At 45.7% G+C, this 27,047-nt stretch overlaps 1 protein-coding gene across 2 annotated transcripts in view; it reads right to left on the bottom strand.

Moving 5' to 3' along the window:
• Nucleotides 1-27,047, bottom strand: part of LOC147454951 (uncharacterized) — a 110,782-nt gene that overhangs the window by 38,844 nt on the left and 44,891 nt on the right. For both annotated transcript variants that reach the window (XM_086516779.1, XM_086516780.1), the window contains exons 8-10: nucleotides 5,380-5,425; nucleotides 5,190-5,299; nucleotides 4,979-5,086 (exon numbers count right to left, since the gene is read on the bottom strand). In XM_086516779.1, the coding sequence (XP_086372905.1) occupies nucleotides 4,979-5,086; nucleotides 5,190-5,299; nucleotides 5,380-5,425 (264 nt within the window). The remainder of the gene's footprint in view (nucleotides 1-4,978; nucleotides 5,087-5,189; nucleotides 5,300-5,379; nucleotides 5,426-27,047) is intronic.

The raw sequence follows: 27,047 nt of genomic DNA, 5'->3' as shown, positions 1-27,047 counted from the left end.
TTCCACCCAACAAAGTATTGGTCCCAAACCCTGGCGCCCCTTTCGTTATTTCTTTATATTGCATCAACTCCGTACAAGCCGGTACTCCAGACTCACCACCTTCTCCAGGAAGCATGCGAAAAAATGAGCCTATGGCATCATATTTTAAGGCCCCAGCCCCAAAAGCAGTTTTACATGAAAAGCCTTCAAACTCAAAAGCATATGGTACAAGAGCAATGCCCAAAAGCAACCAGCGTAATCACAGAAATCCGTACAACTGCCACGTCAGGAGTCAGCACAACGCGAAAATCCATACAATCTGCCACATCATTAGTAAGTGGAAAATCCGGAACGTCTGTAAAGCTGCCACGTCATCAGTTTTTGTGCAAGTCTTGGTGTGCGTGTGGGTCCTGCTTTATTTTAATTCCTTTATGTCACTCGAGCCCCATCTGACGGGGTCCCCATAAGTTGGTAGGACTTCTTCTTCTATTGCTTGTTCTTCTTAGGGTTTAGGCCCCTCGGCCGGGATCTGCAAGTTGGCTCCATTCTTCAAGGCTTTGACACATCAACAGTTTGTGACATCCCCCCGTCTTGAAAGAAAGTAATCATCCGCGATTACAGCATATCTGCAAAACATCTCAAGTTAGCTCAAAAATTTTCAGAGGGACAATCAGTTTGCTCGTTTTTTTGTTAAGGAGTTGGCTTCTCCTTTCGGCTCTTTTGTTAAGGAGTCGGCTTCTCCTTTTGTCCAGATCGGAACTCTTCATATTCCAACATAGTAAAATTAGCCATCACACCCATACCGCATTGATCTTCGACGGGTGTCTTGATGCACTAAAATTACATACCCAGGAAATCTTATCCAATTAGGAATATTTAGTAATTGGCACATCACAATTGAACACAAATGCTCACATATGCATGTTACAAGACGCAACAAACAACAATACTGAGAGCAGTCCCCCGAGACAAATGGTCTGCGGTATGAAGCTACTCAACGACAACCTCATCACTCCCACCGCAAATAACCTAAGAAGATCCGAGCCATGAGCTCATAGGAATGTACAACCAAACGCTCCCCACACCGCAGTCTGCGTCGCTTGGAGGTTCAAGCATACAACCAAACGCTCCCCAGACATCGCCCTGCATTGTTTGGAGGTTTTCTAGCATACAACGGAACGCTCCCCAAACATCGGCCTGTGTCGTTCCGAGGTTTTCAAGCATACAAAGGAACACTCCCAAGACATCTGCCTGCGTCGTTCCGAGGTTTTCAAGCATACAACGGAACGCTCCCCAGACATTGGCATGCGTCGTTCCGAGGTGCAAACAATACCAAATCAGTATTAAAAGTCGACTGACTTTCCATCCTGAAACCCGCACCAAAAATTAGGGTTAGATTCGTCCCATAAGGTCGTAGCCGACCACAACATGGTCCATCAACTCTTGGACAGACTATTCCTGTGGCGCTGATGGTAGTCCCAAGATATAGCAGTCACACCGGACCTCCAAGGTTTAGCTCGAAAAGAGACATCTACTGAGAGATATCGAGAAAATTGTAGATATAAGCTACTAGGGTTTCCATGGCAAGCATTTCAATATACCCCACTCTGCCAGAAAATGCACTCCGAAGGAAGATGTCGGAAACCATATAACTTCCGGCAAAAATTTTCTTGAAAGCTTGCGAAGTTCTTGGAGTGTGCGGCTTGGTAGCCATAGACATCCACACCTACATGGCACTGCTTTTGAGAAAAACAGTGACTCGAAACAAATCTTGGATCCTTCTCTTGCAAGTGATCTTTTTGGTTCATGCCCTGTAAGACATGAGCCGTGAAGAGGGGAGCGCGCCCGATGCGCAATGAAGTAAGGGTGGGAGTGGCTAATAAGTCTGGCGTCGGGATCCTAAGATACTTCAAATAAAATTCCAGTAGTCTCTGGTTAACCATCTTTCTCTGTCTGCTCTTTGGTAGGACCGGTATGCTTTGAGACAAGCACAAGCCTGATGCTCTAATACCACTGTCACAAGACGAACACCACGTGCCAATATAAAAGAACAGACTGAACAAACTTTTAGCACTTCAATAACAATTGAACTGAGAGAGAGAGAGAGAGAGAGAGAGAGAGAGAGAGAGAGAGAGAGAGAGACGACACGCGACACGGAGTGGCGGAATTTCACCCTAGAGAGTAATGACCCCAAAGCTTGGCGCCCCTTTCGGTATTTCTTTATATTGCATCAACTCGGTACAAGTCGGTACTCTAGACTCTACACCTTCTCCAGGAAGCATGCCAGAGAATGAGCCCATGGCCTCATATTTAAAGGCCCTAGGCCCCAAAAGCAGTTTACATGAAAAGCCTTCAAACTCAAAAGCATCCGGTTCAAAAGCAATGCCCAAAAGCTGCCAACGTAATCACGGAAATCCGTACAACTGCCACGTTACTAGTCATCGCAAAACGGGAAAATCCATACAGTTTGCTACATCATTAGTCAGCGGAAAATCCGGAGCGTCCGTACAGCTGCCACATCATCAATTTTTGTGCAAGTCTTGGTGTGTGTGTGTGGGTCCTGCTTTATTTTAATTCCTTTATGTCACTGGGACCCCATCGGACGGGGTCCCCATAAGTTGGTAGGACTTCTTCTTCTGCTACTTCTTCTTCTTAGGGTTTAGGCCCCTCGACCGGGATCTGCAAGTTGGCTCCATTCTTCAAGGCTTTGACACATCAGCAGTTTGTGACAGCATCTGGATGCAGAGTCTTGGAGAGATTTGTACTTTGCGAAAAGCAATAATAAAGAAATACCGAAAGGGGCGCCAGTCTTTGGGGGCAGTGCGTCATGGCTTGGAACTCTGTCGTGCCATGTGGACTCTCCTCTCTCTCTATTCAAGTTCCGTTAAGTTATTTGCATTTTTTGTTCATGTGTTGCTATTGATTTCTTACTTGGAGTGTCCAAGCCTGTAACACACTCCGACTAGGCTCTTCCTCTCCTAATTCGTTCTAGTATGGTGATTCCACGTCATCACTTGTGACCTACCCTCCCCCCCTCCCCCTCCCCCTCCCCTCCCGCTTGAGAGAAGAGTAATCACCCTTGAGTACGCCTACAAAACAGAGAGGAAACCGTAAACCAACTCGGTAGACATTGACTTCATGTAGGCATGCAATTGACTGTTGTGCACTTGAGTCAAGCACTCCTTGGGAAGAACATTGTTCATAGTCTCCACTCAGGTGAAGGAGCTTCGTTTGTCCACAATTGAGGCTTGAGTTCCCCTTGTAAGAGGCCACTCACTTCCAAAACACATTTGAGTTCACATAGATGTGCAGCGTTTCGCACAATATGTTTGTATTCAGTATTTCGCAAGTATGGGAGCCTCACCCAGAGACAGCTTTCTCGCATGGAGAGACTCTTGGCTTGCTGCTGCTATGGGACCTCTTAATTTGTACTGAGCACAGCCATATGCTTAGCAATCCATTGCATGTAGCATTGGGTCCCAAGGTTGCAGGTCCTACTCGAAGTTCTGGGGACTTTAGTTTTGTGACCTGCCCCAAAGGATGTACAACTGGGCAGATTGAGCCTTATGCGGGGTGGGCTAGTCACAGTAGCCATTTGTAGGCTTGTCCACAATGTGGACATCTAGTGGAGACTCGGTGGCATTGCCTGTAAGATTTCCCTCAGGTGCAGCAGATTTAGATCACAAATGTCTGCCTAATAGTTTCTATCCATCCAAACAAGACTTATATAACTTTTACTCTGTAACAAATGGCCTGGTCAGGCCTCACTAGCCAGTACTTAGTTACCAGACTAAGCCTGACATTCTGGCCATCACCTACACGATGAGCGGCCTCGCCAATGCCTCATGCTGGATTTTTCTTTAGAGAAAAAAACCAAGGAGAGGATTTACGATAGGGGCTAAAAGGCAGTCTCAGCATTTAATTTATCTGGAGAGCCCAGTGCTTTCTGGTTTTGAATGGGCGGTCCAAGCGACCTGCAGTATCTGTTCAGGCATTCTCAATTGAATCAATATTTTCCCTTAGAGAATGGTATGATCGCACGCAGAGTAGCTCAGATCATGCTGAGAGGTGGCAGCAGGACTTTCTTAGCTTCTCACAGCCAGAACCTTTCTTAACACTGGAGCATGGCCTCCATTAGCAATCCAAGCACCAAGACGAGGGATTTACGATGGGAGCTGAGAGGCAGTCTCGGCATTTAACTTGTTTGGAGAGAAAAAAAAATTTCTGGTTTTGAATGGGTTGTCCAAGCAACCTGCAATACCCCTTCAGGATTTCTGACTCGAATCAATCTGTGCACTTAGAGGGTGGGTATGATCGCACCCAGGGCAGCTCAGGCCGAGCTGAGAGGTGGTAGCAGGACTTTCTTAGCTTCTCATGGCCATGCCCTTTCTTAACGGTGGAGTATGGCCTCCGTTAGCAATACAGGAAATCTATTTGGCTCTTCCCACCTGCCATTTTGTGAGGTAGACATTGCATATTCTGGTTCTTAGCTTGGAAGAGTCTCCCCTTTTGTACGTATTTCCTCTCTCTAGGGGTTGATGTAGTAGCATTTCAACTAATGGAAGGATCTTTCTGAAAAAAGAAAAGGAAAAAACTCTACTCTGCAAACTGCAGAACAAGAGGGGCTGATAAAATGGATCTTCCCACCTCATCAACCAGAAGAAAAAAAACACAAAGCTCACCCAGAAGACCATGGCATCACCCACTCATAGGAGGGGGTGGCCACCCAAGTGGCACGAGTGAGTGGCTAGCCATAAAACCAAGGGCCTTACCTGACAAACACATAGGCACACACACCTCCCCTAAAAAGCAGGAAGCCTCCGGAGGCTGGTTTATTGCAGAGAACCAACACTTATAGCACACTGGACCCCTTTTTCTCTCGTTGTCAACCAAAAAATGTTGGAGAAAAGAAAGCAACACAAACTTGAGAATAACATGGGATAGAGAAAAGAAGTATTACATATGCGACATTGACAACTTTAATGATAGAGGGTCCCACCTGATGAGGAAGTATAATTTCAAGGATACCAAATCTCCAAAGAAGGCGTAGCGACCGTTCTGCTGCTCCATACCCCATTAAATATTTTGCCTCTAGTCTTAGCCTGTCCTGAAACATTTTTGGTATATATTTTCAAGTCAACTAAAACTGAATAGTCGATTACTAAAAGTTTTCTAGGGAGGAAAAAGACATCCTTAGAAAATTTGCAGACCAGGGGAAGATCATTAAGTGACGAAGAGTGTGTTTGAATGGCTTTTGCGGTCTCCCTAGCAAACTTGAATCCAAGCCTTCCAGCAATACGAAGTGCCCTTAATATACGAGCTTTTAGAATCAAACAGTTAGAAAAGCAGTGTTCCTATCAATGAAAAATCAAGACAAGATGCGAACAAGAGCAAGGATACCTGAGTCCTCTTTAAAAGATTCATTTGCTGGACTCACCGTCCGTACCTAATATATAAAAGGACACTTCTCTCTCTCTCTCTCTCTCTCTCTCTCTCTCTCTCTCTCTCTCTCTCTCTCTCTCTCGCTTTTTGACCTAGTCGACAGCAGTTCACTATTTTGATCATGACTTCTTCATCCGAATTCTGATTTAGGTGATCTATATCCTCAATGAAAGAGCAATGCATTGATGTAAAAATAGATAATTTCTGAGCAATGAAAGGATTTTTTGTAGCAGCATTTCTGAAGTGAACAAGTTTGGGGAAGTTGACTCTCATCTTGTTTTGCATACAATGTCTTCTGGCACTGGCAAGGGTTTCTCTTCTTCAACAAGGTCTACAACCATTGTAGAAAATGGTCCAAATCTCTCAAGTATGGAGATAGCAACACAACCACTTCACCAACGAATTGGAAACCATGGTAGGTTTTCACAAGCATCACCTTTGTTTTGTATTCATACACAATCAACCCACTGTGCATCCTCTGAAGTGTGTGATAGAAACACTACATCATCCGCATACAGCAAAAGCATGATTATTGCATTGCAAATAATAACCTCTTCAATGCCTTCTTATTGCATAAAGTCAAGTACCATTTGTTCCAATTGATCAATGCATAGACCAAAGAGAGTTGGTGACAACGGACATCCTTGTTTGAAAAATCTATGACCAGTAGCGCTTACAAAAATTCTGAAATTCCATTTTCCATGCGCAATTGACATATCACCTTCTCATAGATTCGAGAAACCGCAAGCATAAACTCACTTCGCACTTGGAGTTCTTCCATTCTTCTCCATAAATTGTTACGTGGAATCATATTAAAGGCTTTCTTGAAGTCCACAGAGTAACAATACAATCGTTTGCCTCTCAATCAACTTTTCTCTATGAGAACACGAGTAACAATATGGTCAATGGTGCTATAAGGTTGACAAAAACCTGCTTGTTGTTTTGTACGCTTGCCATTCTTTCCAGCCCAATCACTCAACTTTATCTCCATTATGTATCCAAAGAACTTCGCTATAAGAGACCCAATGATTATAGTCTGATAGTTAGTGCTCCTTTATGCAAAGGCTTGACCTAGTTAGTGCTCCAATCACATGGCATACCATGTTGAAGTGCAAGCTTGAACATATCACACATCCAATGATGGGATAAATCTCCCGTCCATTTAATCATTTCCGGCTTGATACCTTGAAGATCTCGGACTTTGCGAGTGGCCAACTTTTCAAGCCCGCCAACACATCCTTAATACTAAAAAAACAAGCCATACATAGAAGTGAACCATAAAATGGCATCTTTTGATAAGTATGGAGCCTGATTTACCCCTTGTAACTTTTAGTCTCGACTCTCAAAAAAGTACATTTCTAAGGCCCTCATTATGAGGAGAAGCCATCGTGCGTAAGAAAAAGCACTCGTCGGAAAATCAAAAAGTCACACCGGAATATTCCTTTCTCGTCGGAATATTATGGCCGGACGGTGGTCGGAAAAGTGGTTGGAAAACGGCCGGTCGGTTGCCCGGTTGACTGGTGGCCACAAGTCATTCGTCGGTTGGCCGGTGGCCGGAGGGCAGAAGTCTTTGGCCGGTGGCCGAATTCAATGGCCGGTGGTTGATTTCTAAGCGGACTTGTCTTCTCAAGGACGGGCACACATGGGCGCATGGGAGATTTCAATTCGGACTTGTCTATCCAAGGGCGGCTACACACGGCTGCTTGTCATGAGAGAGGGTAGCCCTCTTGACCTATAAAAGGAGGCCTCTTCTACACACAAAATGCATTGTGAAATCGATGAAACAAGGTGAGTGTGAGGTGTGAGAGTGAAACAAAGTGGAAGCTTCATTAAGGATATAATCCCTTTGTAATCTACTTCTAGTTTGAAGTACTAAAGCCATTGAGTAGCAGCTTTCCCATGGACGTAGCCAACATTGGGTAAACCACGTATATCATGTGCTCTCTCTCTCTCTCTCTCTCTCTCTCTCTCTCTCTCTCTCTCTCTCTTTGGAGGTGCTTCAACGGGCCCTGACCTGATGCGCGCTACAGCCCCAAACACTCCCTCCCCTACAGCCCCTCGCGCCACACTCTCCCCCCCCCTCGCGCTGCCCCTGCAGTCCCACCTCCCCTCGTTGCAGTGCTCCTGGCCTGCTCGTCCGCCCTACAGCAACCTTAATGTGCGTCGCTCTGTCAGCGTGACCTACTCACAGCGAGCTGTGCAGCCAGCGCACGTCGAGCTCACAACCCACTCGCTAGGAACTGCTGCAGGCAGCGCGTGGGCAGTTCGCGCGTAACACTTCGTGCAGCGTGGGATACTTCAACGGGATGCTGTGCGGGCTGCTGTCTGAACGCGAGCAGGTCTGCCATGCTCTCTCTCTCTGGTGCGTGAAGTGCTTCAGTCCCTTCATCGCATGGAACTCCAGGTACTCTCTCTGGCTCAGTAGCGGTGACAGGTGCAGGTGACGACAGCATATCACAAAGGGGTTGAACCTTTGGAACTTTGGCTGAACTGGTTGAGCGACCATAGTGGGCTGTGGATGTAAAGATACTGGCATCGGGTTGTGGGGTTTTGGTTTCTCTGCCTGGACTCAGCTGAGCCATAGTGTCGAGTTGTTTTCGAGGTCGTGGCTGATCTCTCGAGTGGGTCTTTAGCCAACACTTTGTATGCCAGTAGAAGGGCGAGCCCCTTGAGCTCTGAACCCTTGTTATCTTGTATTGTGAGCCGTGTTGGGCTCGTCGAGTTGAGGAGGACATACCCTCGCTCACATATCCTTGTTTGGTAGTGGTTTCTAGTGTGCCGGCCACTATAGACCCGGACATCATACGTGTAGGATTCAGTGGGAAATTCTGTGCACGAAATGGTAAGTGAGCCTCATACATCTATTGAACGACAAAACATGGAAGCAATCTCCCCTACATAGGACCTTGCACAGGACACGGAAGTCGTCACTGTCTCACCTGTTTGCAAGTCGCGAGCAAAGGCAACCTTCATGCTCACGAACAAGCGGATGGCGCAGATGGAGAGGGAAATGAAGGAGTGGAAAACAGAGATGGAAGGATGGTGGAAGGAGAAGGCCAATCTCCTTCAGATGGTCTTTCAAAGACCCCAGCTGTACCTGGATCTTGTAAATTCATTGACCCTTGACTGCTTGTCACTTTGTAAATACGCCAGGTTTTACCAGATGTCTTGACAGTTTACACACATTTACGGAAGATATTGGTATGTCTGTTAACCTTGGGAAGACCAAGGTCATGTCATTCATACTACAGCGCAATGGGTCAGGTGATTGGTGCCCACATTTAGTTATGGGCATGAGCGAGTGGAGTATAAATATATGTACACTTACCTTGGAGTGGTTTTTAGTGGCCCGATTTTCTCCATGAGGAGAGCGGCAGAGACTAGATTGACTAGAGTACACGCAGCTTTGGGAGAGTTGGAGAGCATATGCTCATAGGTTGAGGAGCCTTCTACCAAGCTATGGCTATATGATACTCTGGCTGCCTCAACAATGTTATATATGGAGTGCACATATGGGGACCATCGGTAGAGCATCATAGTCGTCAGCATGGACGCACAGATGAGTGGCGAGAGATGGAGAAGCCACTTATCACCATGATCTCCAGGAAGATCGAGGCGAAGGCCTAGGTTCCTCATGCGATCACCAGAACAGTGCTGGCTGGCCCTCCTACAAAGGTGGAGGCTCTTACGAGATCAGTGGCATTCATACACGGCATATGGAAGCTCCCATGAGATCGTTATGCTCGGCTGGCTCTAAAATCATAACGGCACTTGACAACACACGTAGATACATCATTTTGGTATGCAGAGATGACAACATGGTTTGTGCTGCATGGCTTCTCTATGGATGGCTCCCCCCCTTTTAGTATTTTCTGGATGCACACTCTCTCTCTCTCTCTCTCGGAGGGAGGTTATTTGTCACCAGCGTGTGACTACTATCTATCCTTTTTGTTGATTTCTTTCTTATTATCTATTTACTTTCACTTTTTGGAAACACCCCTCGGGAAATCTAACTGCCCTGCATTGCATAGCTAGTGTGGAACTGTCCAGAGGGAGTCCGGGCCTGAGGGCAAGAGAGCACTAAGGTTGGACAAGGACTATGGTTAGCCAAGTGGGGTCATTGACTAGCCAAAGTGGAATCCTTTGCTACAGAGGCTACATTTCAGTTTTGGATGTGGCCGCAGTGTACAAAGAGGGTCGGATGACCTAGAAAGATACAATGGCAGCATCTCCTAAAATTTAGGGAACTGCTATTTTGGGACCTGAAAATGTCTTCGCGTCATTACGTGCAGTTTGACATGGGGATCATTTTGTTACTCTGTGGCCAAGTCAACAGAGGCTGCAGGTGAGATATTTTTAGACCCGAGGGTCTAAAGCGGGAAAATGCACAAATGAGTGACACTTGGCACTCTGAGGCCAGTTTACTACTTATAGAGAAGGCAAAAACGTGATTTATAGCTGGGAGGCTCATTTTGCAAGTCTCTGTCACAGGTTAAGAGCTATGGAGTGCTTGCTTTCCCTCTTATGCACAGTGCGGTGCCAGGAGTGATGCCCTGCACGCTACGCACTGCCCTCTCTCTCCCCTTTGGCAGTATGTTATGCCCCTCTAGTGGGCTCTTCATTTGACCAATGTACAGTTGTGTGGGTTCATGCGCGATTGCCGAGGCAAGAGCCTCTTGCACAGGTACTGGATTAGCTAGCGGCTAATCCCCCCGCAGGTACAGGTGAATTCGGAGAGGTTTCACGCCAGAAATCTCGTCCGATTCAAAGGGCAAGTAGCCCTACAGGTGCGGGAGCTCGAGGACTTGCTAGGGATGCGACCGGCACGCGAAACGGAGCCCGAAACAGTGAATTACAGCCTGCTGTGTATTTTTGCAGGTTTAGGGTTTTGGCCCTAAACGGACCCTAATACCCCCAGGAGGTTCGGGGACGCAAGGGGACCGCTGTACAGGCGATCTGGAGCATTTTCAGGGCTGAAAACAGAGAATTCAGCGTGCTGCAGATTCTCGCCAGGTTTTGCAAAGTGCCCGTATGCGTCGGGAAAATCAGTCAATGCGTGGGAATACTGACCGTGAAGGGTTCTAGTACAGTTATGCTGCCGAAATCAGGCTGGAACAGTGGAAATTCAGCCGAGTTTGTGCGGGGCAGCTTGTAGGGAACCACAGCGTTTATTCCCTCTTATGAACAATAAAGAAATACCGAAAGGGGCGCCTAAGTTAGGGGCCAATCTGGTGTCCGTCTACTCATACAGGTGCAATCTAGCAGCCTGTATCCCTCTCCCCTTTGTTGTGTCTTGAAAGTACAGGTAAAATAGACGACTAATAATGGGTGAAAGCTAAATCAAGGTTTAAAGTAAAGTCTACCGCCCTTTTTGGATTGAACAGGCCGGTTTCATGGTTCCATCGACGGGATTAAATCACTTTTTCCCATAGAAGTGAGCCTTGGGCAGTTTTCGGCTTGAAGACACAGGGGATCATAGACGAGACACAGGGAATTGTAATTATGGCTGACAGACCAGATGATGTGACTGAAGAGGTTTCCTCTTCACAGGGTCAACAGACACATGAAGTGGGTGAGTCCTCAAGACCACCACAGACTGATGATGATATATTCAGGACCCAGTTGGCTACTGCTGTGGCTATGTTCACACAAGTAATGCAGAACCCAAGGTTTTTAGCCTTTCTGCAACCTCCTGTTCCGTCTCAGCAAGTTGGGTCACTGGATCATATTCAAAAGCCTGTTAAGGCTCGAGCACAGGTGATTCATACCGCACAGTCAATGGAAACACCTGTACACTTGACGGAGAACATGCAGTCTCCACAACGTATGCCTAAGGTGCAAGAACAGGTGGCTGAGATGCCAGTTTTTCAAGCTGTACCAATTCAGCCCGCCACCTTTCAGCAGCCTATAGCTGGTTCTAATGGGCAGGGAAGCAACCTACAGGCTATGCAACAGGTCTTCCCACCACCTTCAGTACACCCTGGCTATTTTGGAGGTGGATCCGTATTTCAGAGCATGGCTGGTCATGCACCTGGAAATCAGTTTTATACGCCAGGAACAGTGTTTGCGGGTGCTCAAACGATGATGCCTAACCCCATGTACAGTGTCATGGGTATGCAACCAGGGTTTCAAAGCACTCAGGGACAATTTGGGATGCCACAAGCAAATTTTGGTATGGCTGGAATTACAAATCAGCAGCCAAATATGGCATTTCCAGGTCAAGTTAATAGCGGCCAAGGAACACAGATGAACCTTAATAGTGTTCCCATGTTTCAGTCACTTCCATATGACAATTTAACGCCGCTGGAGAGGCCAACTCCGTACAAAGAAGGTGGCAAAGGAGTGTCATTCACGACCTTTACAGGGTTTGATGACAGGAAGAAGGCTCTTTCATTCCTCCAGCAGTTTGATAAGGCCTATGCAGGGGGAAACTTTACAGAGGCTTCAAAGGTCCGCAAGGCAGCCACTTTCTTGACAGGGAATGCGGGACAATGGTGGACAACTTTATTGCTTCAAGGGCAAGCTCCGTCCACATGGATTTACTTCAAGCAGATTTTTGCAGCAGCATGGTTATCTGATGATTTCGAAGCAGATGTCATGACAGAATGGCACCAGCTTAATGCTGCCACTTGCAGAAATCTGGATGATTACAATCGGAAGTTTTGGAAAGCTCTACTTCCAGTAACTTCCTATAGGTTTGTGCCATTGACAGAACAGATTGAAAAATACTGTTGTGGCCTACCCAAAGGATTGAGAAAATACTGCACGAAGACAAAAGTCACTACTTTGACGCAGCTCATCGAGGTAGCAAACACTGGCAATGGTTTGCTCAAGGGAGAAGATTGTGAATTTAACACTGGCGTCAAGGCAGGATCAGGCAAGAAAAATTCAGCCAAGAAGCACGTTCCCAATGAGGCTCCTAAAGGGACTCAGGAGTCGGCCAACACAGGGAAAGACAAAGCTACGGCTGAATCAGAAAAAGGACCCGCAAAGAAATGGAAAAGACGTTTTCCTCGCAAGTCAGAAGAGCAAAAGAAGGTCCTGAGGACAGAGAACAAATGCTTTATATGTGAGCAGCCTGGCCACATTGCTTACAACTGTCCTACAAAGAAAAGGCCAGCTGATTCTGAAGACAAGGAAGACAAGAAAGGAAAGAAGCCCATGGCTGGTCTAGTGCCAGATATGGTGGGCGATAAGCCAAATTCGGATGCAAGTGAGCTTTGCAGAGCATGGGGAAAGGTCAGGGATCAAACAGTGCTTATCTTCTTTGATCCAGGTGCCAAAGCCAACTTTATTTCCCCAGAATTGGCTTCAAAGTTGGGAATCAGACCTGAAGAGATGGGGTATACAGCAGAGGCAGGTTTGGCATGTCCTGGCCATACAGAGGCTGTGACACCCATCATTGGAAAGTTGCGTCTACATATCCAGTCCTATGTAGATGCTGAAGAATTTTACATCATGCCACTGGACGGATGTGATGTGTTGTTAGGTATTCCTTGGTTGTTTCGTGTACAGGGAATCATGGATGCCTACAACAAAAAGATCACTGTACAGAGCAGGGGAAAGACTCACATTCTGGATGTAAAGCTTAAAGGGGAGTCTATTCCTACTGTATCAGCTTCTGCTATTACTTCTGTAATGAAAAAGCATCTTTCTGCGTACTTGGTTTTTGCACGTGAAGTGTCAGATTGTGATGAATCAAATTTATCTGTGCTAGATAAAGAAAGGTCAATGTTTTTACAACAGTATAGTGACTGTTTTTCCGATTCATTACCGTCTCAATTACCGCCAGAGAGACCCGAGGACCATGCGATAGATTTGGTGCCAGGCTGTAGCCCACCAAATAAGCCTCCGTACAGGGTTAGTGCGGCTCAGCAGAAAGAGATAATGGGCCAAGTACAGGAGCTGTTAGAAAAAGGGCTGATTCAGCCCAGTTCATCTCCATTCTGTTCTCCAGTATTGTTGGTGCAGAAAAAAAGATGGCTCATGGCGTATGTGCATCGACTACCGTGCACTGAACAAGAATACCATCAAGAATAGGTTCCCTATACCTAGAATTGATGATATTATGGACAAATTAGAAGGAGCAGCTATGTTTAGCAGGATAGATCTAAAGAGTGGGTATCATCAGATCCGCATTAGATCAGAGGATGTGCACAAGACTGCTTTTAGAACAACGTTTGGCCTTTACGAATTTTTAGTGATGCCCTTTGGTCTCACAAATGCTCCTGCTACGTTTAATAGGATGATGGACAGAATTTTCCGTCCACACCAGCAGTTTGTTGGTACGTTCTTTGATGACATGATAGTCTATTCAAAGAATGAAGAGGAGCATAGGCATCACTTGGCCATTGTGTTCAAAGAGCTACGCAGTCATAGGTTGCTCATCAATGCAAAGAAAAGTGAGTTTTTTTTGGAAGAGATTCACTTTCTGGGACACATTGTCTCAAAGGACGGTGTCAGAATGGATCCTGCAAAAGTTGAAGCGATCAAGTCATGGCCAAATTTGAAGACGGTGCATGATGTCCGAAGCTTTTTGGGACTATGCTCCTATTACAGAAGGTTTATCCGAAATTTCGCTGAGATTGCTTCACCTTTACATGCTCTTCAAAAGAAGGCAGTCACCTTCAGATGGACACAGAAAGAGATTTCAGCTTTTAATCTCTTAAAGGAAAAGATGACTTCAGATCCAGTCATTGTGTTGCCAGATCTTAGGAAGTCATTTGTGGTCCAGTGTGATGCCTGCGGTAGTAGCATTGGTGCTGTGCTAATGCAAGATGGCAGGGTAGTAGCCTATGAGAGCAGAATTTTGCAAGGGCCAGAGATGACCATGCAGGTCTATGAGAAAGAATTACTGGCTGTGATTCATGCGCTCTTAAGTTGGAAACACTACCTGCTAGGTGCAGATTTCGTTGTCCAAACGGACCATCAGACCTTGCGATACTTCTTGACACAGACAAAGTTATCTGAGAAGCATATGCGATGGGCAAATATCTTGTCCATGTTCCATTTTCAGATTGTGCATGTGGAAGGCAAGAAGAACGTTGTGGCTGATGCCTTGTCAAGAAAGCCACAAATTTCAGCTGTGTCGATTCCTTATCATCATGAACTTGATGATATGAGAGAACAGTATGCAAATGATGAAGATTTTGCAAGGGTCTTCGAGCAACTAATGGATGGACAACATCATGAACACTATCTTCTTAAAGACGGGTTCATGATGATGCATGGCAGATTGTGTGTCACAAAGCCATTGCGACGCAAAGTTATGGAAGAGAGTCATGTCCCACCGTATGCAGGGCATCGTGGTATTGATGCTACAGTTAAAGCGGTAGAGACATTCTTCTATTGGCCTACATTGAGAAGGGATGTGGATGCCTTTGTGCGAGAATGCCTAATATGCCAAAAGGTCAAGTTTGACAGGCAAAAGGCACCAGGGTTATTGCAACCCCTACCTATTCCAGATAAACCATGGGAAAGTATTGCTATGGATTTTATCTTTGATCTTCCGAGAACGCAGACAGGAAACGATGGTATTTGGACCATTATTTGCAGATTCAGCAAACAGGCTCATTTTATTCCTGTCAGGAAGAAGATAAAGCCAGATCAGATGGCACGCTTGTTTATGAGCAATATTTTCAAGTATCATGGCATGCCACAGTCGATTATTAGCGACCGTGATCCACGCATGACTAGTTTGTTCTGGAAAGGTTTGTTTGAGAATATGGGCACCACGCTCAAATTCTCTTCGTCATTTCATCCTCAAACAGATGGGCAGTCGGAAGAGGCAAATTCTACTGTCCTAGATCTGCTCAAGTGCTATGTGTCAGAGCATAAAGGAAAGTGGGAGCAGTATTTGCCATTGGTGGAGTATGCATACAATAATACAGTGCATTCATCAACTGGCAAGGCACCCTTTGAGATAGTTGAAGGTGGCAAGAAAGTTCCTCCCATACTGCATACAAAGGACAAGATATTTGAAGCAGATAAGTATGTTCAGGACATGGATGAAATGTACAAGAAGGTCAAAGTGGCCTTAGAAAGGACTCAGGCAAAGCAAAAGAAAGCAGCTGATCGTCACCGTCGTGAAGTGGTATATTCACTTGGTGATTGGGTGCTTCTACGGTTTGAAAAGGCAAGGTTAAAGAAGATGAAGGGCAAGGAAAGACTGTTTCCAAAGCTCAGCATGCGTTACTATGGGCCTTTTCAAGTGTGCGACATAATCAGTGATGTTGCATATAGGCTGAAATTGCCTGACAGTTGGAAGATTCACAATGCGTTTCATGTGAGTCTTCTCAGACCCTATGTGGGTGATGTGCCAGAAGATATGCCAGCTGAAGATCAGCCGGAAGTCGAGGAACTTGACGAAATCTTGGTCCCTGAACAGATTTTGGCACACAAAGAAAGGAAAGTGAAAGGCAAGGTTGCTAGGCGTTACTTGGTAAAGTTCAGAAACTATCCACCAATGGATGCTAAGTGGATGGAAGAAGGTGAACTTGCAGAGTCACCAACTGTGTTATCACTTTACCTGGAAGCCTTCGATTTGCAACCTACCTTGACCCCTTGAGTTTCAAAGCTAAATGGATTGTCAGTGTGACAATGGCTTCTGAAACAAATGATGTACATGGTATTTAAAGTGAGCTCAAATGAAATACCTGTTACATGAATGTTAGAGCTGTACAGATTGTCAGTTTGGCAATTGCTCTTATGGAATGTCCAAAAGTTTGATTAGTGCTATAGAAGTGAGTATTTCTTGTCAGTTTGTCAAGGATACAGTGATTGCTTCTATTAAAGAGTACATGTGTAACTGCATTCTTAAACTGTCGGTTTGGATATGCTCGAAAGTGTTACGGGATCCAACGTGTACTATAAGACAGTGGCAAAATGTGCAGCTACCATTTTGTCATTGGAAAGTTCGTGACTCAAAGCAATGGCAGAGTGCGAAGCTACCACTATGTCATTGGGACAGGGTTCACACGCAGGCAATACATGAGTCGACGAGGTGTTGAATACACCAGGGTTGACAATGAGCATGTATGTGTCGTATATGTGTCGACAGGTGTTGAATACATCAGTGTTGACAGTAAGCATCGACGACATAGATGCAAACGAGGACGTTTGAGATTTCAAGAGGGGGGTATGTCACCAGCGTGTGACTACTATCTATCCTTTTTGTTGATTTCTTTCTTATTATCTATTTACTTTCACTTTTTGGAAACACCCCTCGGGAAATCTAACTGCCCTGCATTGCATAGCTAGTGTGGAACTGTCCAGAGGGAGTCCGGGCCTGAGGGCAAGAGAGCACTAAGGTTGGACAAGGACTATGGTTAGCCAAGTGGGGTCATTGACTAGCCAAAGTGGAATCCTTTGCTACAGAGGCTACATTTCAGTTTTGGATGTGGCCGCAGTGTACAAAGAGGGTCGGATGACCTAGAAAGATACAATGGCAGCATCTCCTAAAATTTAGGGAACTGCTATTTTGGGACCTGAAAATGTCTTCGCGTCATTACGTGCAGTTTGACATGGGGATCATTTTGTTACTCTGTGGCCAAGTCAACAGAGGCTGCAGGTGAGATATTTTTAGACCCGAGGGTCTAAAGCGGGAAAATGCACAAATGAGTGACACTTGGCACTCTGAGGCCAGTTTACTACTTATAGAGAAGGCAAAAACGTGATTTATAGCTGGGAGGCTCATTTTGCAAGTCTCTGTCACAGGTTAAGAGCTATGGAGTGCTTGCTTTCCCTCTTATGCACAGTGCGGTGCCAGGAGTGATGCCCTGCACGCTACGCACTGCCCTCTCTCTCCCCTTTGGCAGTATGTTATGCCCCTCTAGTGGGCTCTTCATTTGACCAATGTACAGTTGTGTGGGTTCATGCGCGATTGCCGAGGCAAGAGCCTCTTGCACAGGTACTGGATTAGCTAGCGGCTAATCCCCCCGCAGGTACAGGTGAATTCGGAGAGGTTTCACGCCAGAAATCTCGTCCGATTCAAAGGGCAAGTAGCCCTACAGGTGCGGGAGCTCGAGGACTTGCTAGGGATGCGACCGGCACGCGAAACGGAGCCCGAAACAGTGAATTACAGCCTGCTGTGTATTTTTGCAGGTTTAGGGTTTTGGCCCTAAACGGACCCTAATACCCCCAGGAGGTTCGGGGACGCAAGGGGACCGCTGTACAGGCGATCTGGAGCATTTTCAGGGCTGAAAACAGAGAATTCAGCGTGCTGCAGATTCTCGCCAGGTTTTGCAAAGTGCCCGTATGCGTCGGGAAAATCAGTCAATGCGTGGGAATACTGACCGTGAAGGGTTCTAGTACAGTTATGCTGCCGAAATCAGGCTGGAACAGTGGAAATTCAGCCGAGTTTGTGCGGGGCAGCTTGTAGGGAACCACAGCGTTTATTCCCTCTTATGAACAATAAAGAAATACCGAAAGGGGCGCCTAAGTTAGGGGCCAATCTGGTGTCCGTCTACTCATACAGGTGCAATCTAGCAGCCTGTATCCCTCTCCCCTTTGTTGTGTCTTGAAAGTACAGGTAAAATAGACGACTAATAATGGGTGAAAGCTAAATCAAGGTTTAAAGTAAAGTCTACCGCCCTTTTTGGATTGAACAGGCCGGTTTCATTATTAGATTTATACGACAGGACTTGTTTCAATTGGATAGCAAGAGGACATGGATACAACCTATACACGAGTTGGGCACAAAAATGACTACATATAGAGTCTTTTCTCCAGCTTACGGAGGATGGGTTTTGGCTACATGGATACTCGGTTGTCCCACGGCTTACGATGTGCTATTGGACAAATTCGCACATCATCAAGCCAATTTTGAGGTATCAGTTGAGGCCAGGGTGTGTCAGCTTTGTCAGAGAGAGCCAGAGACAGAGCTCCTGTCACAAGTTTATGATGTGGCGTACCCAACTTGAGGAACTCGTCGAGACAACAAGCAGTTAGAGTTTAAAAACTCTTAACTCTAACCCAAAAGAACTGATGGAACCCAGAAGATGTGGCTGAGGGGCCTAGGGGATTAGGGTTTCAAAAACCTAAATACTGCCAATTAAAAGAGCATTGGCCGAGGAGCATAAACACTACAAGACAAAAGCGTGAAGGTTGATTGTCAGGGGACAGGCACCATGTGCCACTGAAAAAGAACAAACTCAACAACTTTAAGCACTTCAAATAACAACTGAGCTGAAAGAGATGCACGACACATGAGACAGGGAGTGGCGAAGTTCCACCTCGAGAGAGCACTGGCTCCAAACGGTGGCGCCCCTTTGGGTATTTCTTTCTATTGCTTGAACTCGGTACAACAGCGATACTCCATCCTCTGCATCTCCTCTTGGAAGCATGTCGTAGAGTGAGCCCATGGAACATATTTAAAGGCCCTTGGCCTCTAAAAGCACTTACAATGAAAAGCTTCAAGTTCTAAAAGCAACTAGTCCAAAAGCTGCCAGCGCATTTTGCCGAAATCCGTACAGCTGCCACATCATCAGTGTAAATTGCGGGGGTCCATACAACTTCCACGTCAACATGTTTTTTTGGGAGATCAAAAATGAAATCCATTGCAATACTTTCCCAGGGGCGGGTGGGAATGGGTAAAGGCTATAACAATCCCTGTGTCTTATGTTTGTCAACCTTGACCTTCTACGATACTAAACAACTGCGTACAAAGTCTCGGCCAAAACAAGTAACGCTCCACACCTCTCAAGGTGGTGTCAATGCCGCGATGACCCATAAAAGGTGGACAGTGGCACTCAATCAAAACCTTTTCCCTCAACAGCTGTGTAACGCACAAAATCGTTTTCTTCATCAAGTAGCCATCCCGTATGGAATATCCCGCTACTACCTCCCCATTCTGTATTTGAGTGAATACGTCCAAAAAATCCGGATCTGTGGCATACTGATCAACCATGTCCTCAAAGCTTCCATGATGAATCGCGGAAATAGCCAAGACTAACAGCTTCCAAGACAAAGAATTAACCACCAAGTTTTTTTGTCCCTAAACATGGACAATATGGAAGCGAAACTGTGACAAGATGTTAGCCCACCGCATCTGCTTTTCCGAAACCTGCTTCTATGACAAGAAGTAGCGTAAACTCTGATGATCAGTGAAGACCATGAAGTCAGCTCCAAGTAGGTAATGTCGCCACTAAGTAAGAGCATGGATCACTGCCAAAACCTCTTTCTCATAAATCTGTGTTGTCAATTCTGGCCGTGAAAACAATCGGCTTTCGTAGGGAATGACATGGCCTCCTTGCATTAAGACCGCTCCCAGACTACAACCACAAGCATCACAATACACTTCAAAAGACTTTTGCAAATCTGGTAAAGTCAACACTAGTCCAGTAGTTAGTTTCTTTTTTAGTGTTTGAAAGGCAATCACCTTTGTGGGTCCCCACGAGAAAACGACTCCTTTCTGTGTCAGAATGTGCAAAGGGAAAGCTACCTCTGCAAACTTTCGAATGAACCGCCAGTAGTAAGAACACAAGCCCAAGAAACTTCTAACTTCATGAACATTCTTCAAATTGGGCCAATCACGTATATTCTCAATCTTTGCCAGGTCCAATTGTACTCCTGCTACTAAGACGATGAATCCCAAGAAGTGTATCTCCAGCAAGAAAAATTCACTCTGTTTGGCATTGATAACTAACTTGTGATCTTGTAATGCCTGAAAGACCTGTAGCAGATGGTGTCAATGTTCTGCTTCATCCTTGGAGAAGACTATAATGTCATCAAAGAAAGTGCCGACAAATGATCTACACTCTGAAATCATATCCATCATTCGGTTAAAAGTCGTTGGAGCCATAGTTACCCGGAACGCGGAACGGGAACGGCAACGGGATCCCCGCGGAACGGGGGAATGGCTAGGGGTCCGGAACAGGAACGGCGCGGAACGGGAGGTATAAAAAACACCCAAATAGTGCATTTTTTAGCTCCTTGTGTTTAAATACAAGGAGTATTAGAGTGCTTTGACTTTAATACTCACAAAAAACTCGTTTTGAAGACCGTTCAACCTTGCTATGACTAGATGATGAGAGAGAGAGAGAGAGAGACTCGAGAGAGTGAGAGGGAGAGGGAGAGATTTGAGAGAGTGGGAGGGAGAGGAAGAGAGCTTGAAGGCCTAAAGCCTTGAGCCTTGAGAAAGAGAGTCTTGAGAGGGAGAGATCTTGAGAGTGTGAGAGGGAGAGAGCTTGAGCCTTGAGGATTAGCTTGTGGAGAGAAAGGGGGAGGGGGTGCATTTTATGAGTCCTTGAGGCCTTGCACACTTCAAAAAGAAGCCCAAACATTTACTTCAATTTTTCCAATTTTTGCCAAATTTGTTTGTAGCCATTAGCCGTTCCAGGGGAATTCCGGAACGTTCTGGGGCTTTCTGGAACGTTCCGGAACGGCCGTTCCGGTTTGCACTGGCTACCCGAAACGTCAGACGTTCCGGGACCTTTCGGAACGTTCGAGAAGGGAACTGCCCCCCGGAACGCAGGAACGAGGGCTAGGGGGCGTTCCCCGGTAACTATGGTTGGAGCATTGGTAAGGCCAAAAGGGATCACCAAAAATTCATACAAACCGAAGCTCGTACGAAAGGCTGTCTTGTAGACAACTCCCGGAGCGATTCGGATCTGATGATACCTGCTTTCCGAATCAAACCTGCTGAAACAAGATGACCCCTACAGTCTGTCAAGAATATCACCGATCCTTGGAATCGAAAATCTGTTCTTGATGGTGATGTTATTTAGAGCTCCGTAATCAATGCACATTCTCCAAGATCCGTCTTTCTTTAAAACCAACAACATTGAAGAGTAGTAGGGTGAAGTACTTGGCGGGATAAGACCCTTTTCCAGAAGGTCTTTCACTTGGTTCATGATCTCTTCATTTTGGGCTCGACTAACACGGTAAGGTGGCCGGTTCGGTGGTGTGCTTCCAGGAATCAGATCAATGGTGTGATCCTCAGGACGAGATGGTGGCAACTCGCCTGGCAGGCCCTAAGAGAAACAATCAGCATGTGTGTGGAGAAAATCTTGGCGTTCTTTATCAAGTTCAGACATGTTCGTCTTGTGTTCATCATTTAACTCTTTCAAGTAGATAGAGTAAACAAAGAGACTAATTTTATTAATTTGAAAATGGCCTAAGCCAATACAATAAGGACGGACTCGCCCTTCAGTTTTGCATCCACTACAATTTTTTGGCCCTTTTCATTTGTCAAAGTTGCTTTCTTTGCCCGATAGTCAACCATGGCGTTGTTCTTATGGTACCAAGGGACTCCTAGGAGCACGTCACAACCTTCCAAGGGCATTATGTAGAAGTCCTCGTACCCTAAATACCCGTGACAATGCAACCGAAGTTTGCCAATGATAGGTGTAATGGCTATGTCCCGTCTGGGTGCCGCCAATTCAGGCAAAATGAAGTTGGCCTTGGCTCCTCCATCGAAGAAAATCAAGGCTTCTTGATCTTTGACTTTGCCCCAAGCTCGGCAAAGTTCTGTACTTTCATCAATGAGGCATGGGTCACTACCCATGCAATGTGGTACCAGTCTTGCTTTCATCTTGCCTTTTCTTCCACGTTCCTCTGCTGCTCTAGAACTCTCTAGCATGTCTTCAGTCTGTTCTGGTTGTAGCTTTTTGGGGCATTTTGCAGAGATGTGCCCATGTTCCCCGCTACCAAAAAACTTCCCCTCTCTGCTATAATTGGCCCTCTCTCAAAGAGTGAGCAAGGGTCGTGTATCCTTATCCTTGTTTTCTTCGAAACTCTTTTTCGTTCTACTTTCATTGTTGGAGGTCTGTCGCGTTCTCTGAGTCAGAATCTCATCAGTGGGGTAAGACAAATTTCCTAAATGTAACGAGAAACCCCGTTTCGCATGACCCATTAATTCTTGAATAGAATTTACTTTTGTTCAAGGCAGTAGTCTCGGATCTCTATAGGGAGTCCGCAGCAAAACCACTCAATTTGTTCCTTAGAAAGGAAGAAGAAGAACTGGGTAGTCCTTCAAAGCGTACACACTTCTTCTGCTTTCTTGCAGATGCAAAAGAAGATTGCCGGCCCAAAAAACTAGGATAGTCAGTCCCCTTCTTGCGTTTTTTCACTTGCTTTTTGGATTGATTGTTCGCGTCCAAAAGCTGATTGATCTGAGACTGAACCACCTCGTGTAATTCTTGTTCTGTAAACATCCTCGGAGGAGGAGGTTTCTTGATTGCCGGTTTGATGGGTGGCTCGGTGGCTTTCTGCCATTGAGAGTGCACTTCACTAATGGATTGCTAAGACAAAAATTTTACAATCTGAGGGTCCTTCGTAAATTTCATCATCTGCTTTGTGCACTCGTCAACCTGCTGTCGAAGCTCCATCTCTTGAAGTTCGTACTGAGTAGGCCGAGGTGGCCCGTACACTTCCTCTGTTAATTCGGTTGAATCTTCTTCGTGATCTCCTCCCGCATTAACAGATGCAGAAGAAGTCGACTGATTCTTTTCAGAATCCATAAGTGCCGCAGGGTGTGTGTGAGTTTATATCCAGGGGCCTGCCACGTCACCAATTTATGAAATACAGTCCCAAGTAAAACTGCCACAAAGTGATGACCTTGCATGTCCACCCAAAGAAACCCTAGAGAACCTGACCACACTCATAATTATAAGTTGTTCCAACTTATGGGGTCTCGTTCGATGGGACCGAGGGGACTCTAGCATTTAAAATAAAGTAAGAAGCCAAATTGTGTGGGCTTGCTGACGTGGCAGCGTTGTACGGATTTCTGGAAATTGCGAGCATACTGCTGACGTGGCACACCATACAAACCTCCACGTTTTGCGACAGCTTTCACAACAGGCAGCACTGCCTACTTTTGGGGGCCAATTGCTTTTAAAACCTTAAGCTTTTCATGTAACTGCTTTTAGAAGGCCTTGCCTTTATAAGAATTGCCAGGGCCTCATTTTCTCTCAGATTTGTTGGGGAGCACTAGACAAAGAGAGGACCCTCGTGGTTTGGGCTCCCACTCTACAGAGCAACTGGACGCAGAGTCTGAGAGTGAGACCCAACCACTCTTGTACTTTGAACTCAGATTAATACAAAAAGAAATATCGAAAGGGACGCCAGTCTTTGGGGCCAATATCTCTAGGCACGGAACTTTGCCCGGGCCAGTGTCGAATCAATTGTGAACTGTGAACTGTTTTGAAGTGGTTATTTGTGCTGTAGTGATAGATTCTTGACTTGGAGTGTCCAAGTCTGTTAAAGTGGTATCAGAGCATGGCCGATTTCTCTTCTGCGGGAAATCCGATCCCAAATTTTTTTTCCGTGGCACCTATGGCTTCAGGCAAGGATCAGTCGACTCCCCCTACATCCGGAAGGGATCACAACGAAGATTCACGCAAGGAGTATGGCCTGCCTCGGCCTACTCAGGCGGAGCGTCGAGAGATGGAACGGCGACAGTTGATCGACGATGCAACAAAGATGATGCTTAATTTTGCCAAGGACCCGAAGATGGCAAAATATATGAGCAAGACCTCATTGGAGGAGGTGCATACGGAGTGGCAGAAAACCACACCACCACCCCTAAAACCCGCTCTCAAGAAACCTTCTGCTCACAAGAAATATTCAGAGAAGGAATTATAAGAGGTGGTTGATGCACGGATTGCTCAGCTTTTTGACGCGCAAAACAAAGCTGAGAAGCACGGCAAAAAGCAGAAGAAAGGTGCTGACTTTCCGAGTTATTTGGGTCATCAGTCTACCTTTGAAAAAGCAAGAACATAGAAGAAGCGCGTTCGATTCGAAGCAGTACCTACTTCTTCTTCTTCTTCTTCTTACAGTTCTTCTAGCTCATCTGATTCGAGCGAAGAAGACCGAAACGGCAAAAAGAGAAGCAAGAAACAACGCTTCAGAAAGGGCAAGAAAAAGGCAAAGAAGTCTAAATCTCGCCCAGTGAGTGACAGTTCTACAGAGGACTCGTCTACAGACAATTCAGACTCTGATGAAAGCGACTTTTATGTAAAGAAGAACTTTTACAAAGCCAACCAATATGACTTTCTCAAAGACAAAAGCAAGAAAGTCCGAGAGTTTAAACAAGCTGGATAGTCAATTAAATTTGAAAGGTTTTCAAGATATAGAGATGCTTCAAAGGCTTTGTCTTTTGTACAGCAGTTTGACATCGCTTTCGCGGGAGAACGTTACTCTGAGCACTCTTAAGATTTGGAGAGCTGCCTCTTACTTTAAGGGGAATGCTCGAACTCCGTGGTCCACGCTTCTATTAAGCAAGACTGCGCCAGTTAAATGGCTGAAATTCAAGAGGCTTTTTATTTCTTCTTGGTTGACTCGAGAGTACGAACGGCATATACGAACTGCTTGGAACCATCTTCAGATGACCAAGAAAGATACAATGGACGCTTATTGCGAGAGATTCTGGAGCTCTTTTCTACCCGCCTCTTCATTTAAGAGATTCTCGTTCAAGGAGCAGATTGAGAGGTTTACCTTGGGTCTATCTACAGAGATCCGAGATCACTGCTTCGAACAGAAGTTAGCTTCTATTCAGGAGTTGATGAGTCATGCAAAACGGGGTTTTGCCATTCACTCTGGCAGTCTGACCTACCCTACCAATGAGATCATGACACAACGAGCCAAACAAACTTCAGCAAATGAAGGTAGAAAGAGAAAGAGCAACTCAGGAAAGAAAGATGCACGACCCAAGCTTACTCCTCAGGAGCGAGCTCGCTTCATCAAGGAGCGGAAGTGCTTTGGATGCGGGGAATTTGGACATATCTCCGTGAAGTGCCCTAAAAAGGCACAGAAAGAACGGAAGGACAAGGATGACCAAAGGCCTGGAAGTTCAAGAGCAGCTGAGGAACGTGTAAGAAAAGGCAACATGAAAATAGGAAGAGGCCCTCATCTTCTTTGATGGAGGAGCCAAGGCCAACTTCATTTCACCAGAATTGGCAGCGCGGCTCGAGATCACTCCCGATCGGATGGGACCACTTGCGGAGGCAGTTCTAGTGGCCCGCGGCGGAGACGTAGCCATTACACCTGTCATTGGCAAACTTCGGTTGCATTGTCAGGGGTATTTGGGGCATGAGGACTTTTACATAATGCCTTTGGAAGGTTGTGATGTTCTCTTGGGAATTCCCTGGTACGACAAGAACAACCCATAGTCGACTATCGGGCGAGGAAAGCGACATTGACTACAGAGAAGGACAGAACCTTTGTACTTGACATTAAACTGAAGGGGGAGTCTGTCCTTATTGTATCGGCTTCGGCCATTTCTAAATTAATGAAATCCAGTCTGTCCAGTTACTCGATCTTTATGAAAGAGTTGAGTGATGAGGATAGGACAAATATGTCTAAACTTGATAAAGAACGCCAAGATTTTCTACACTCTCATGCCGATTGCTTCTCAGAGGGCCTACAAGGCGAGTTACCACCTGCTCGTCCTAAAGATCATACCATGGATCTGATACCTGGATGTTGCACGCCACCAAACCGACCACCTTACCGTGTGAGCCGAGCACAAAACAAAGAGATTATGAACCAACTGAAAGACCTCTTGGAAAAGGGTCTTGTCCAGCCTAGTACTTCACCATATTGCTTTCCAGTGTTGTTGGTTTTGAAGAAAGACGGATCTTGGAGAATGTGCATCGATTATAGAGCTCTGAACAAAATCCCCATCAAGAACAGATTTACAATTCCTAGGATCGATGATATACTCGACAAATTAAAGGGATCCTCGTGTTTTAGCAGGATTGATTTGAAGAGTGGATATCATCACATCAGAATCGGGCCGGGAGATGTCTTCAAATCAAGGCCAAGAGCTCTTTTTCATAGACTTGCATAGTCTTCTCTGGCCCTTGCAAAATTTGTCTTTCCTAACTTACTACCCATCCATCTTGCATTAGCAATGCTCTGATGCTACTGCCACACGCGTCACGTTGTACCACAAATGACTTCCTTAGATCTGGCAAAACAATTACTGGATCTGAAGTCAACTTTTCCTTTAAGAGACTAAGAGTTGAAATCTCTTTTTGGGTCCATTTAAAAGTTACCTCTTTCTTTTGCAAAGCGTGAAGACGTGATGCTATCTCTGAAAAATTCGTGATAAACCTTCTATAGTAGGAACACAATCCCAAGAAGCTTCTAACATCGTGCACAGTCTTCAAGTCTGGCCATGTCTTAATAGCTTCGACCTCTGAGGGATCCATTCTAACACCATCCTTTGACACTATGTGGCCAAGCAAGTAGATCTCTTCCAAGGAGAATTCACTTTTCTTAGGATTGACAAGTAACCTGTGACTGCGCAGCTCTAACACAATGGTCAAAGTGACGTCTATGCTCCTCTTCGTTCTTCGAATAGACTATCATGTCATCGAAGAATGTCTCAACAACCTGTCGATGCGAGCGGAAAGTCGGGTCCATCATCCTGTTGAACGTGGCAAGATCATTCGTTAGACCAAACGGCATCACTAGGAACTCATAAAGACCAAATGTTGTTCTAAACGCAGTCTTGTGCACATCCTCTGGCCTTATACGAATCTGATGGTACCCACTCTTAAGGTCTATTCTGTTGAAAATTGCAGCATCCTCTAAACGATCAAGAATATCATCAATCTTTGGAATAGGAAGCCTATTCTTGATGCTATTCTTATTCAACACACGGTAATCAATACACATGCGCC

Source organism: Adiantum capillus-veneris, chromosome 7 (assembly GCF_014529385.1).
Source record: "Adiantum capillus-veneris isolate H3 chromosome 7, ASM1452938v2, whole genome shotgun sequence".
Classification (NCBI taxonomy): Eukaryota; Viridiplantae; Streptophyta; class Polypodiopsida; order Polypodiales; family Pteridaceae; genus Adiantum; species Adiantum capillus-veneris.
The sequence above is the reverse complement of the archived record's forward strand: the minus strand, read 5'-3'. Positions and strand labels throughout refer to the sequence as shown.